The 15,570-nt window shown below is 37.8% G+C and overlaps 1 protein-coding gene across 1 annotated transcript in view; it reads right to left on the reverse strand.

Annotated features, from left to right (window-relative positions):
• Nucleotides 1-566: 566 nt before the first annotated feature.
• Nucleotides 567-15,570, reverse strand: part of pacrg (PARK2 co-regulated) — a 93,350-nt gene continuing 78,346 nt past the window's right edge. Inside the window, exon 5 of the mRNA XM_052581253.1 lies at nucleotides 567-6,175. Within this exon, the coding sequence (XP_052437213.1) occupies nucleotides 6,015-6,175 (161 nt within the window). The 3' untranslated portion in view covers nucleotides 567-6,014. The remainder of the gene's footprint in view (nucleotides 6,176-15,570) is intronic.

The following is a 15,570-nucleotide window of genomic DNA, read 5'->3' on the forward strand; positions in this document are numbered from 1 at the left end:
GTATTGTATTGTATCGAGTACGTTGAGTATGTTTCTGGGCGTAAAATGTAAATGCAATTTTCAAAATATTCACTATACAACGATTTTATAGAAATTAGACAAGTGATTCTCAGTCTTAGTGACTGGGAAATATTATCCTGTATTTATGACAAAGCTCATTTCAAACTTTTATTTATTATTATTATTATTATTATTATTCATAAATTAGGAGTATTGGTAAATTAAATTAATTTATCGTGCTTCAATTTGTGATTCCAGAAGTTTCAAGAACTCCATATTTTTTGTAATAAAAATAATAATACTGGTAATAAAAAATACTGTTAAAGGATTAGTTCTCCCAAAAATGAAGATTTGTCATTATAAACTCACCTTTATGCTAATTTAACACCACAGCTTCATGGTTTCTTCACTTGTTATGGATTTATTTTATTATCCTTTCATGAGGTTACTTTTATTTCATTAAGTAGATCGATCCAGTTTGTCATATGAAAATGAACATTGAGCACTTTTTTAGATATAGCTATGTTTTTTGACCAATCTTGAGAATTCAAGCTGTTCACAATAAAGAGATTAAAAGGTAAAACATTTTAATGGTAAAAATGAATATAACATCTCCAATTACAGTTTCAAATTCATCAGTATGGAAGACAAATTTGAACAGACGCTATATCAGCTTGGGACTTCATGCTCAGCTGAGGAGATATGTTATGATACACTCTGAAAAAAGGTATAAGCTGCTGGGACAGAGCCCTGTTGAAAGGTACCAATATGCCCATATGTAGCATTTAGGTACTAAATGTACCTGTTTAGCGGTAAATAAGGTACACTTTTGAAAAGGTACCACTGCGGTGATTTTTCTTTTTTTTCTCCCAAAATGTATTTTATGATTCCAAAGTGATTGATTCCAAATAATATCCAGATGCACATGAGCAAAAATGCTGAATGCAATATGCATTTTTACATATATGGGAATGATCCAAGTGTTACAGACCTCCTCGTTTGTTCCATAAACAAATATTTCCATATGATTCACCATGCATCCTCCTATTCACTTGATTCATCATCCTTTCTTTCTTTAATCTCATTTTTCAGCTGCATCACCTTCTTAGTATAACAGACTGAAAAAAAAATCACCAATTTCTGAAGGCAGCACAAAAGATTGAGCATTTATCTCGGTCTTAGATAAGAATCTTACTCTTATCAACACTGCCACATACATTTTCATTTTACGAGGCTGAGACAGGCCACACGTGTCTGCGTGCTGATTGTGTGTGTGTGTGTTTTGTAGTGTGAGTATTAATCCCCGCCCAAACCCTGTATTTTCCTCCTCTATTAATAACACGGGTTTCATTCTACAATTAATCCAATCAACGAGACTTCAGATAAAAAGTGAATGTGAAATCGGGTGGTTGTGAAGCAGCAGAGACAGGAGGAAGATGGGGCTTCAGAGAGGGCATCAGTCATGATCCCGTGGTCAGCGCCAGCAGCTGATTAGAAAAGCAGTAGGTGGCATGACTGTGTCTGGAATATAACGCGAGCTCCCTCAAAGCACAGACACTCTTGAGTTATTTTGTCTGAGGAAAGCTTGAAGGCTTTGAGTATGAAAATAATACAAAAGCATAAAACAAAAGCGATTATGTGTGGGAGCAGGAACACCAGAGAGTGAAATCTGGGTCAATTGTGAAATAAAGAGAGAGAGAGGGAGAGAAATCACACATTGTTAAGGTGAGGCGAAGAGTGGGACTTTCTCAGAGTGTGTGCATGAGTGCCATTGAGTATTTATGGGAGTGAGTGTAAAAGCATGTAGAAACCTAACACATGCTGATGACTGTTAAATACACAAATTATTGTATGTGCCAGTCACATGTTGGGTGTTGTTTGTTGGACTGGGGCGCTGACAGCACTGATGGATCCTGTTCTCTCCACCCAGTATAATCCCACCGTGGGCCGTCACGTCATTCACGGCTCCCCAGGGGTCTGCAGTGAAGATTACAGCAAACTCACAGTCCTTCATCATTCACTCAGGGTCCATGGCCTTTATACCTCACGTGCTGACACACAGTTTCTCCAAGACATACTTGAGTCAATGACACATAAGAATTTCCATGGTAAATCAAAAATATACTGTCAAGATCTTCTAAATATTCAGTCAAACCACAATGTATACAGAAACCTTCAACATTTCTCACATTATCACAGTATTCACTATAGTTAAGAATGTCGTAATATGTGCTTATGCTCCACTGAGGGCTAGGTTTAGGGGTGGACATTCATGCTTGCTTGCTTGTTTTCATTAAATTATGTTTCAATTATTTGAATTTATTATTACATTAAATAATATTTCTTCCTTTTAATAAAACTAAAAAAAATAAGATTATATCAGCATAGTACTTATTTATACAGAATATAAATAAGTAAAAGCTTTACAAAATGATAAATCAACATTTATTTTGAGGCAGAATTGATATTTGTGATTAATCAAATAATTAAAATGGAATGCATTTCAAAGGACTTCACAGAAGATGTACAAGCCAGGTTTTAAAAGTACATTTTACATTTCCAGGTGAATGTGTGTTTATGTGTGTTAGATTGGTTCTCACGGTGGTCAAAAGGATAAGGACGGTGCTTGTTTGTGTGTGTGCAGGGCAACGGCAGATGTGTTTTGGTCTGATAAGAGCGTCTGGCTGAGGTAGAGGAGGAGCGAGGATCAGACAGCAGAACCCAGTCGATTCAGTGCTGGAGAGAGAGGAAGATCGCTCCAGTCTCCCGCCGAAAAACCATCGGCCTCCTGTGAGCCTTCTTCAAAACACACCATGTGCTCACACGCTACACACCAGCACCACTTTAAAGAAACTCACTTTTAAAACAGACCGATATTAGAAAAGACTGCTCAACGAAACAGCTCAATTCTGCTGCTTGGCGAAAGACAAAATGTTACATAAGTTCAGAATTGCAAAAATGCACTGATGTATAGCATACACAACACATTTTACTGCAACAATCTGATGTATTAATTACAGAATCTTTATTTTACGAGCTTATAATATAGTTTGATTTGATTTGGTCCACAAGGAAAATGATTGGATGGTGAAAAGTGGCAGGGGTGGAGCAACTTGTTACATTTTGTAACATGTTTTTGTTTTCTTCACCACATCCTATAAGAGGGAAATAGTAGTCCAAATCAATGATGTTTTTGAGTCAAATTTTGGAATAAACACCAGAGCTTCAGTCCGTTCTGTGGAGTGGTGGTCTGGGGTTGAGAGGTGTGGGGGACACCTCTGAAATAAATCTCTATTGAGCTCAGGGCTCTGCACATGCTCACTGGCTGGCGTTGGGTTTCATGCGGCCACTGGCAGATGCGATGAACAAGAAGAATAGATCCCAGAGGGCTGTTTATTCCTGCTGCTCCCTCCATCCCCTCTGCACTGTCGCTCCTAACAATCTGGCATTCTTACACTCTAATGTTTTCCCTTCCCTCTGCTTTCTCATCAACATCTCCATTTTTGTTTTATACCAATTTCATTCATCAATTCACCTGAGAGGCAATTAGAACCAAGCCAAATCAGGCAAATGAAAAGAACAGTTAAAAAAAAAAAAAAAAAAATCCCTCATGCTTTTCCAAACCTTTCTTTTTTAAAACAAATATGTCTCAATCTATTCTGTCCGCTCAAGAAAAGATGTACTGGGAACCCAGTGACTTTCATTGTAGAATGAAAAAAAAAAGAGTTCACACATTCTTAAAATATCTTCTTTTATGTCCCACAGAAGATAGAGAGTCTTACAGGTTTGAAAGAATAAGAGAGAGTAAATGATGACTGAAACTATTCCTCTCACCATCTCAGTTTCTAGGATTCGAGCTGGGACTCCGGGTTTCTTTATTGACCCCGATTGTTGCAGTAAAACTGATTTGAGGGCAAATCCGGCCTCAATTCCCTCTTGTGTCTGCTCAGAGCTGTAATTTACAGGCGTGTGATCAAATCCAGATTGAACTGAGTCCAAATGTTTCAGAAATCTCAGCTCACTGTAAACATCGGCTCATGGGACTCACTTTTAAAAACACACCAACACTGATTTTTTTTCCCCCTAGCAGCTGCTAAAGGAAATACTTTGGCGAAATGCTGCACATCCTTCATGTTACGGTATGTTCTTATGACTGCATGATCCACTAGCGTCAGAAAGTAATATATATGGGGCGATTACGGGGGCCTGGTGTCCAGAGAAGGACTCAGAGCCCTTCTAATAATCCCAGAAAGGAGGAGATCTACAGATGGCTGCTTAATCTGATTGTAAAAGCATTAAGTGAAAAGACCCAGAGGACATTATATGCTATAAAATCACTATTTGGTGAAAGAAATAAACTGGCACACACTTGAGGCTTCTGATTTCACAGGTAGGATAAGATACAGTAAAGGCTGTTAAGCATGAGGGAAGCCCCCGACTGAGTGCGTGTGTGTGTATGCGCTCTGATAAATGAGCGTTTCATTCAGACATTGTGTTCTGGCACACAGCCTGCAGCTCACACAGGTTCATGGATTTTAAAAGCACATAATGTTGCTATCTAAATACTTGCTATCTGTCATGTGTTATTTGTATTTATCTCTATGTCCCTTCAGGTCCCTTCCAGTGTGAGTGTAGATATGTGTGTATATGTAAGTGTGTATTCTTAGGAATAAACACCTTTAGAGCTAAGACCAGAGACTTTTAGTTCATCTATGTTAGCTTTTGGTAGGTTTGCTTCACCACTGCCGGAAAAAAAAAAAGACTTAAAAAATTTAAATATAAAACAGAAATATCCAACAAAGAGCTGACCTGAATAGACATAGATAAAGAAAGCGAGAAGGAGATAAAGGAAGCAGGAGGCAGGGGTGTTGAAATCATCTGAAAAGTGGAAAGGCATATTAAAAAACTCAAAGCCTATAAAATGCCTAGTTTCCACGGATACACTCATATGAGATATTTTGAAAGCATAATAACTAAACTTCCTAATGTCAGACACTAGTGTTTGCCAATAAGGTTTATTAATTATACAGAAAGTATTGTTGGCTATGAATATAAAACTGCATTTTCTTGGCAAACATGACTTTTCCTCTCTTCTGAAGTTCTCATATAAATTGGTTTACTTTCTGTCAGTGGCTCAGCATACCAACCATGGCTTCTGAATATTAATTAAGTGATGATCACTCTGATTTGCTGAAAGATGAACACTGGAACGTGAACTCCAGCCAAAGTGGAAATATGCATTATTGTAATTATGGGAGCAAATTTATTCTGTTACAGTAGGTGCTAGACCCCTGGTAGAAGAGATAAAAAGGGGGGAAAAGAGAGATTTCAGGTGATGAATGTTGGAAGGTGAGTGAACAGCCAGAGGGGAGTCTCAATATTTCTTTTTTTTTTTTTTTTTCAGGAACCACTGAGAAAATTGGAAGAAAAGGCAAGAAAATGTTCATTATATCAGGAAAGAGAGCTACATTAGATCAGTGACCTTCTGAAAATGATCTGTAATTGGAAGAAAATTGTGCGGCAAGATGAAGCTTTTGGAGACAAGTAAAAGTTTTAGATGTGGTCGAAATTATATGATGAGATACATATATATAAATGCTCAAGATATAGATATATGAATTCTTACTCTGATATTAATTCTTCAAAATCTAGATCTTTATGATAGCCATTCAGTTTTGTTACATCCAAAACATTGTATCCTGTACCTGTGGCCAGCTTGTATTGGATATGTGCACATTTTCTACCTTTCTCTTTTAATAATTCCTCACAGACTGAAAATGAAATGCAGGTTAGTTGCAGTCGAGAGATTTATTGGCCCCCGAGCTAGCCGTGTCTGTTTTTCTTCACAGGAAACTATGTGTGTGCGTCCTTGCTGATACAGACAGCCGTTGTGCACAGACTCATAACATCTGCATTATGACTTTAATAAAGTCCAAAATTAGGTTTGTAACTTGAGGTGGGTGTGTTTACATGTTTTTATAAGACAAACTCTGTGAGTGAGCTCTCCTTTCCATTTAGTTGAGAAGGCAGGATTCATAGGTGGGCACCATGTATTTGATGTTGATGAAGGCGTCCTCGCCCCCGTAGCGTTCAAACACTTCTAGCGTCTCCTGAATCAGGTCTCCAATGTTCTCTCTCTTCTGCTGGCTGTAGTCAATACCGTCACCTGAGTTTTCTGCACACAACACAAACACATTGCATCACATTAGCACACTTTGTGATGTTTAAAAGTTTAAAGACCTAATAAAGTGTGGAAGACACACAGAGAGAGAGAGAGAGAGAGAGAGAGAGAGAGAGAGAGAGAGAGATCTTCTGAAACCAGTAGATCTAATGAATGTTAAAGATATTCAGCAGGAGTGTGTGAACAAATCTCGAATAATTCATCAGGAGGAGGACTGTGTGTGTTTACCGGATGTTCTTGTGCATATCTCTGCCGCTCTCTGACATGACATTAGAGAAACCCATCAATCACTGGGTAAGCTACACCGCACACACACACACACACACACACACACACACACACACACACACACACACACACACACACACACACACAGACACACACACAAATCAATACGTTCACACTCCTCCAGCATCACTACCTTCCAAACAAACTTCCTTCTGAGGTCACAGGCCCAATTACACCAGAAGTCTGAACACACACACACACACACACACACGCGCCTCTCTGTCTCTCTTGCCTGCTCATTAAAGGAAAGGATGACAGATGAAAAGAGAGCAGGTAAGTAGGGAGTCTCTCACTTCTAGCATGTGTGTTGTCTGTCTAAGGTCTGTGTAACTATATGCCTTCATCTGACAGACTTGTGGATCGTTTCCATGTTCTCCCTACACAGCTCCCTCACACAGGTCTCAAAATGCACAGCCAGTCAATAAAATATTTGTACAAATGACTTGTGGTGTGTTAATAAGCTCATCTGTACACAAACAGGCCTTTTTAAGCAGCCCGGTGGCCATCTTAGTTATGCCTAGTGAAGCTTCTGTTGACTTGAATGGGAATTTTTGGGTGTACTATCCCTTTAAGGCTTCGTGTGGCCCACCTGTTGACTAGACAAGTCAATTTGGATCTGAAAATAGATGCTACAGACCACCCTATGTTGTCTGGACCCCAGACCCTCATTTCCAAGGTGTGACCAACTGCCTGCTGTGGATCTGTGATGATGTATCCCATATGCCGCACAAATTCTGTGCTAACATGCTCAGTTGGCTTGGCTCATGGGCGACACCGGAGAAAGCTGCCAATCACACCGCAGGGCACTGCTTCATTTACACATCAGTACGACCCTCAAACACAGGAAAATAAAATCAACTCTGTCCGTTAATCCTGCCTTCAGGCATCCTACACTTTCTCTCCCTCGCACTCAGCATCTTTGTCAATCTATTTTCACCAGAGCAGGAGAAAGTAGGGGGTTAGAATGAGAGTCTGAGCAGAAAAAAAAAAAATCCTCACCAGAGGCTTTTAAAGAAGTGAGGTGTATGGAGAATGCTTTGAAGAGGTAGGAGAGCTTCATTTGCCAGCTGCGCATGAACTGCAAAGATATGCTTCTGTTTGGAATCATGTGGAGCCAGGCTTCGATTCTACAGAGTTCAGGGGTAGCGAGAAGTTCAAGCAGGAAGGAGGATTCAGCATCTTTCAGAAACCAAAATCATACCCATAAACCCCCAGATAGAGACTGCCTCAATAAAACGGAGAAAAACAAACAACACCTAAAAAACAAACATACCTATTTCTGTATCAGTGATTAAGATAAACTTTTTTTTTCTCAGCCTCAGACGGCACATCCATGGACTGCTTAAGAACCCTCTGAGAACACTGAGAAAATAGCAAGAGCTTTCAGAAAAAAATAAAATAAATTTACAATCTAGTTTATGCGATTTCTTGGAAACAAAGCACATAGATTTTTAACAATCTGCCAGGAACCAACATTGTGTTTACAAGTTCCCATGCAGACTGCAACAAAGAGCATTTCTGAGCAATAATTAGTGACTGAATTTGCCAAAGTTTACAAGGTTCATAGCATCCAATCTTTGAATAAGTTTTGCTGGACACTGCTCCAGACTTGTGCATTCTGTTTTGTTCTCGGTGTTATATCACATTTCCTTGGGACCAAGGAAGGTTTCCTAAAGGTAAAAAAATATATACACTATATAATGATTAAAATATCATTCAAAAGTCTAGAGTGAATAAGATTTTATGTTTTGAGAGAAATTATTTCTTTTTATCCTGTCCAAAGTTATATTTAATTCATCAAAACACAGTAAAAACTATAACATTGAGAAATAATAATACAAATTAAAATAAATTATATCTTCAGGGGCACCAAAATAATTCTGAATATGCTTTATATATTCTTTAATATGATTTTATTGCTCAAGAAACAATTCATATTATTATTAATGTTGAAAACAGTTTTAAAAAAAGATTATTATTATTTTCTTGCTGAAAAAAAGGTTTACTGATACCAAATTTTTGAATGGTAATGTATTGAAAAACATATTTGTGAGAGATAAATTAAAATATAATCTGACATTATCTTTCAAGCTTTTATACATTTCAGATTTACTAATAATTAAAAAAAAAAAATCTTGGCCACATGACATGGTAAGACAGTCACTTTCTGTGTAAGTGGGGAGTTCGGCCAGATAATGTTGCAATATGGACCAGACATTAGTCACAATCTGGCAACGCGAGTACATTTAAATTTGAATCTGTTTGTGAACTAGGGTAATGTGATTTTGTCTTGAACAAATATTTATCTTTAAACTTCTCAGTAAAAATGTTAATCATGAGAAAATCCATTTCCATCTGTGAGACTGACTGTACTCTCCCTCTCTCTCTCTCTCTCTCTCTCTCTTTCTCTCATTTGTTTATTGTCAGTGTGAGAAGAGTTTCAACAGCTGTGTCTTTTCCGTCCCCCCGCTTTAACTCCTTTTCCACACCTCTATTCTCACACCATACTCCATTCTTTCTCTCTTACTCTTTCCTCTTCACTTCTAGGCAGACAGGTCGGCGTCGAGAGGGTTGTCACGCCACGGCACAGTCTACACAACTAATCCTTCTCTCTTTCTCACTCTCTCGCTGGACGTGTTCAGGGCTGGACGTCTGCACTGGGGTAGCAGCTGGAGAACTCATGGTTCTTGTGTTTGAGTTTAAACTGGACTGATCCACACACAGTATGTTGATATTGGATTTCACTCCCACTAACAGCCGACAGGGTGTAAAGAGAGTACAAACAGTACAACACTGTGAGGCAAAAGGACCAAGAGAACTCCCGTCCTGTCAGAATGAACACAGTTCAGATGACTGTTCATCACAAAGAAAAAAACAACCTGCTTTAATTAAAAGAAAATGTCAGTAAAATGAATGTGTGTGACAGATGATGAGAGAATGTGTGTCATACACACCCACACACGCATCTTCATCACTAACTCAGCACTACATCATCTCTGTCTCTGTCATCTCTATCATTAGCACCTTATTAGCAGATGATGTAGCTCACACATACTGTACATTCTAATAAACACCTGTTGTTCTTTAAACGCTCAACATATGCTTAAACATACACTAGCTAGCTCTGACATACACATCACAAGCCACTACACCTTACTGTACTCATGCACACACACACATACACACATAAAGCAAGAAACAGAGATGTCAAATTAGAGCTCACCCTAAATAATACATAAAACGTTCTATTTTTTTCTTTTCTTTAAATGTTCTCAGTGTTTCCTCTCACAGGTCCTGACCTTGTGTGCGCTCTGCTAATGGTGCTAGCGTTAATATTCATGTCCAACAGCTTGATGAAATGTACCTTTGTACTCTGAACAGGTGTGCATATGTGAATAGCTCATTTACAGCTCATAAAGGCTGTATGAGAAATTGTTCATGCAATGACAGTACTTTAATTTGTTTGAATTATTTGTTTCTCAATGCAGAAAAAGAGAACAGTTGGGGCCTGGAAGAAACACACTGATTTTGGTTAACACATCATATATCTATCTATCATATGTCTATTATGTAATGATACAATAAAAAAAAAAAAAATTGTTTTGATATAGCACAACAAAACAGCGGACAGAAGGGCAGAAGAGGGAATGAGGCAATGACCTGGCAGCAAAGAAAGAGGTGCTGTCTAAAGATGGCGTCCTGAGTAATCAGTGGCGTTAAGCTTCCCAGAAAATGAGCTGTTCGGCTGAAATACACACAGACACACATCCAGACAGAAATTGGGAAATGTTCTACAAGTAACATGAGTGCTGAGAGATTCTCATGAGCTGCTTTTTGTGAAAGATGAGCTGGGGGCCCGAGACAGCTGGGAATCAGAGGAACTTCTCTATGAAAATAAAGAGAGTTTTTAAACCCAGATTTAACCCATTAGAATGAAGTATACTGTATAACATGCTGGGAAGAAAGGGAGGATATTTCATGTTAGTCTAGTCATTGCCCTGGCTACAGCTTTAGCAGACAAAACTTCAACTACAGTTCAGATCTTCGGGCATTAAGATGAACACACTCCAGGAAGTCTCAGACTGATATAACATGTTTATGTGAACAGTCCAAATGTTCTCAGACCACTGTAAAAGGATGTTTTGGGGTCTGTTGTAGTGACCTGTTGCATTCAGAAAATCAGCACCATGGTATAGTGATGGTTATAATTACTATGCTCGTGTACCACAATATTTACCATGGTTATGATGACTGGCCAATTATTGTGGTATGTGTTTATTGTGGTATAATATTGTTTTGTTGTGTATTTGATCTCCAAGGTGACTTCCATAATTGTTCAATTTGTAAATTTGTTCACCAAAATAAATTCAGTTGAAGCATTTGACATAAATGTACCACCTGCTATATCCTACTCTCAAACATATTTATTTCACACTTTTAACAAAAACTTCAAGATAGCTTGTAAATTAAACAAATAAGTTTGATTTAATAGCTCTGATACAATCAAACCAATGTTTTTATGTTTATATTTTCCTCATCAACAAACCCAGTTTGTTTCAGTTCCATATATTATCTAAGTAATTATTGCTTGTTCCACAGGAAGTTGTTTTATAATAACACTCATATTGTTTAATTGAAAACATTCCATTATTCTCGCAGAGAACAGATTATGCACATTCATTAGTTTCAATAAATGCTGTTTCTTACCTGTTTCGTTTATGAATGACTGACAAATATACATCAAATTAACTGTACTGAGTGCAGGTGTATATTTATGTTAAAACTGTGTCAATCAAACTGATGGAAATTGTATAAGCAATCAAAATACTTATATCTTAAATTCAGGGCCTAAATATTTTTGAGTGTATTTGGTTTGAGAAAAAAATCAATAAAATGTAAAATGTAAAAAAAAAATAATAATAATAAAAAAAAAAACGAAAAAAAAAAAAATCAGTTCTAGGAGTCCAATATTTATTATTTATATATATATATATATATATATATATATATATATATATATATATATATATATATATATATATATATATATATATAAATCTTTGTTGCCCATTTACAGTCTATATCAGCCTCTAGTATTTAGCATCTGGGATTGTTCTCATAACTGATGGCATCACATATGCTAGCATGCTACATTCAGAGTGGTTAGCCAATCACAAAAGAAGAAATTCACATATGAATGTTTTAAAGGTACAGCAGCAAAACCAGCTGAGAAAAGATCAGAGAAAGAGAGAGAAAAGGTCATATAAAACTAGATTACGACAATAAGACTAACATTACAAGTGGAGTTCTGATAAAAATAAATTGAAAGTGTAGAAAATGGACGCTTTAAGCACTTTCCAGTTAAATTGTATATTTTTGCAGAGACGTAATAAATACTAAAATGTCCAACTTTTATTGTCCCCGTGTTTGCTGTGATTGGTATTTCCCTACAGTGATCAGTTAACTGCATGTCATGCTAATGAATAAATGGTCTGGAGCACTTCTGAATGTCTCCTCATGTGTCCACGAGTTAAACTGCTCTCTGCTCCCTCCATTAGTGGGATGAAGAGCCTTTAGACAGAGTATCTGATCCGTCTCTCCACTCCTCTATCTCCCTCATGGGGCTTATTAGCATTCCAATCCATTCCACTCCAGGGGTTTTCATTGGTGGAGGTTATTCATTTCTTTAATATGATTGGCTGTGGGGGGAAAGGGAGGGTGTGAAAGGAAACCATGGCCTGTCAGAGTGATTAAATGCATAGCCCAACCATGACACCAGCGCTCTGATGAGCTTTCACTTTCTCTGTCTTTCTTTCTCTCCCTCTTACTAAAATCCAAAGCTATGTGACACAAAATGTTCGGAGGGTTTGTGTTCTGTCTCTCACTGGTACGAGAAGAGGTGCAGCTCTCCAGTAAATGAGTGTTTTATGGGTCTTCAGGCAGGAGCTCAGTGTGTTTATGGACAACACACCTCCTTAACCAGCAGAGTTTAAGAGTGCTATTTACATAAAGCCCAGTGTGTGGATGTGTGTGGGGTTCTTGTATAAATGATAATTAGTGTTCTATAAAAAGAGCAGCTTTCCAGGACCACATAGGGAATCATGAGAAATAAGGTAGCTTCTGAGAGCAAAACAACCTACTGTGTGAAACCAAGTCAACACAAACCTGTTACACTGACAGCTGACACATCACTTGATAGATTAGAGATTAGATGTTTTTGTTCCCATTCAAGCAGAACAGATTCCAGATTCCCAAAGCAAGAAAACTGCTAAAACATTCCATCTTTCATTCTGTGCGAGCATGTTTGAGAGTTGTTGAACCATGTCGGAGTCTTAAGCGCATATGTTGGTTTATTGCTAGCAGATGTCCTTTTTTTAAAAGGAAGAGGAAACTGAGGTTACATTGAAGTTTTCTGTACTAAGTCTGTCAGTCTACATTTAGTACCAAGAAAGTTCATGTCATGTTCCAAATCCGACTTAGTTTCTTACGAGGAACACAAAAGTGGATATTTAGCAGAATGTTAAAGGGGGGTGAAATGCTATTTCATGCATACTGAGTTTTTTACACTGTTAAAGAGTTGGATTCCCATGCTAAACATGGACAAAGTTTCAAAAATTAAGTTGTACGTTTGAAGGAGTATTTTTGTTCCTAAAATACTCCTTCCGGTTTGTCACAAGTTTCGGAAAGTTTTTTTCGAGTATGGCTCTGTGTGACGTTAGATGGAGCGGAATTTCCTTATATGGGTGCTAAGGCACTTCTGCCAGAAGAGCGCGCACAGACATTTCACTGATCAGAGTGATTCACAGCGTCGCGAAACGTCACAAAATAAGTGTGTTTTTGGTTGCCAGGGCAAGACAACCCTGCACAGATAACCAAAATAAAAACAGCATTAAGGGACCAGTGGATGGAGTTTATTTTTACAGAGCATCAACGGAGTTGTGCAAGTGTTTTTGTTTGTTCCCTGCATTTCGAAGATGCTTGTTCACAAGGCCCAGTTTGATGACGGATTTGCATATCGTTTATTTCTTAAGGATGATGCAATCCCAAGGAAAAAGGGTCATGATCGTGTGTTGGAACCACAGGCGGTGAGTAAAACTGCTTCAAATATCTCTGCCTCCTTGTTAGTGCGTCCCTTCCCATGCCAGAGACCCGGGTTCGAGCCCCGCTCGGAGTGAGTCGTTGCTGCTGCTGCTTTCGTTCAGTTTCAGCCTCTGGATCTGATTCTGGATCATAAATAAACGGCTGAATCTGACTGTAAGCCATGGTTTGTTTTGGATGATGGTTTTTCCCTCACGGTAATGTCACAGCTTCCAAACGCTCTCAACGCAAAAGCCTATTCGCGCTCGTGATTCTTTAGCTCTGCCCACATGTCACGCCTCCAGCCGGTCGTGTTTTTCCGGGAAAAATCGGTACAGACTATCTTTCTCTTATGAATATAATAAAACTAAAGACTTTTTGGATTTATGAAGGATGCAGTACTACTCTATATGTACTCAAGATTAACAGGATATTGAGTGAAAACGAGCATTTCACCCCCCCCTTTAACATGAGGAAAATAAAAGCACATGTTCAAAGAAGAATTTTAAACACACTCGTAACATGAAAATGAATTTCCACAAGACATGAAAACAATGCTGTTAGATGTCAGTATTGTCAAAACATTCATCGCTGGCATCTTGAGTTCTGAATTCTTTTATAAATTCTGAATTCATTTTTAGTGCCTAGTTGACAATGTGACAAAAAAATGGAGCACTATTCTCTTGAGCCCAGCAAAAACTCTAAAACTCAACTCTAAAAGTCATTACATAAAAACAGACATGTTAAATAAGTTCACTTACTCAAATATTGCTAAATAAGTGTTAAAAATAAATATAGTGAGAGAGAGAGACCACTGGAAAGATAAAAAAGCATTACAGTAAGACAAAGAGAGTCAGAAAGACAGGAAGAGAGAGAGGCCTGTGCCGGGATGTGTTTTTTCACTCCGTCCCACATGACTACCCCCCTCATCAGTGGTGTAGTGGTAAAGGAATAGCCTCTCGCTGCTCACCTCATTACCGTCTGTACACATGACATAGACTCGCGTCTCCCTCTCTCTCCTCCCTCAGGGTGGATGCTTAAATGACAGCTATTAGCCAAACACAGTGCTATTTGTTTTCATATTTCCTGGCCCCGTGCTATCTGACATGATTCTATTTGTGCCTGCAGTGTTACACTGCGTGTGTGATGACTGATGGGGCGCCAGGCAGAGCTGGTTTTGCTTGGCTGCTAAACTGGGGCATTCGTGGAGGTGGAGGGGCACAGGACACTGCTATAACTCATTCATCATATGGAGAGATGGCGAGAAAGACAATTTATAGATTCCATTTTGAGGAAATATTGTAATTTGTACAGGCAAACTAATAAAACTCTTTGATTTGATTTGGACTCTAGTGAGAGAGAGAAAGGGATGCATCCTGGTACCAAAAAGAGGCTCATAAGCATGGTAGACCCTAGCAGATAAGTGGTCTATTAAAATGAAACTGTATTTTCATTCAAATATTATTAAATATGTATATACTACCACTCAAAAGTTTGGGGTTAGCTAATTTTTTATCTATTTTTTTTTTTTAAGAAATTAATACTTCTATTCAGTTCAAGTGTATTAGAAGTAAAATCAAGTGTATAAGAAGTACAAAGTAATGCAATGTAAATATGTTACAATATAATATGATAATTAAGTGATATTTACACATTATATTAAAAAATTACTTTACTTTTATTATTGTTGGCTTAATAATAATGGTTTAAGACAATGAATATAAATTTATATAATAATGTAGAGAAAAAAAACATTAAAGTTACTTGCTGAAGCACATTTTTACTTAAAACCAACACTTGGAAAATGTTCATTTTGGCCCCTATATAGAGATTTCTAGTCTAGGCTCCCACTTTCCCCACATCATTTATATATTAAAACCAATTTTTATGAACACATTGAAAAAAAATAATCCAGTGTAGAGTAAACAGCAGAGCTTTCCAGAGTAAAGACTGACCTCTGTAACTCCCTCAGGGGTCACATGACTAAAGTAGCTGTCATTTCATGCTTTCTAAAAAAAAGTGTT

This window comes from Carassius gibelio, chromosome B17, assembly GCF_023724105.1.
Source record: "Carassius gibelio isolate Cgi1373 ecotype wild population from Czech Republic chromosome B17, carGib1.2-hapl.c, whole genome shotgun sequence".
In the NCBI taxonomy this organism is placed as follows: domain Eukaryota; kingdom Metazoa; phylum Chordata; class Actinopteri; order Cypriniformes; family Cyprinidae; genus Carassius; species Carassius gibelio.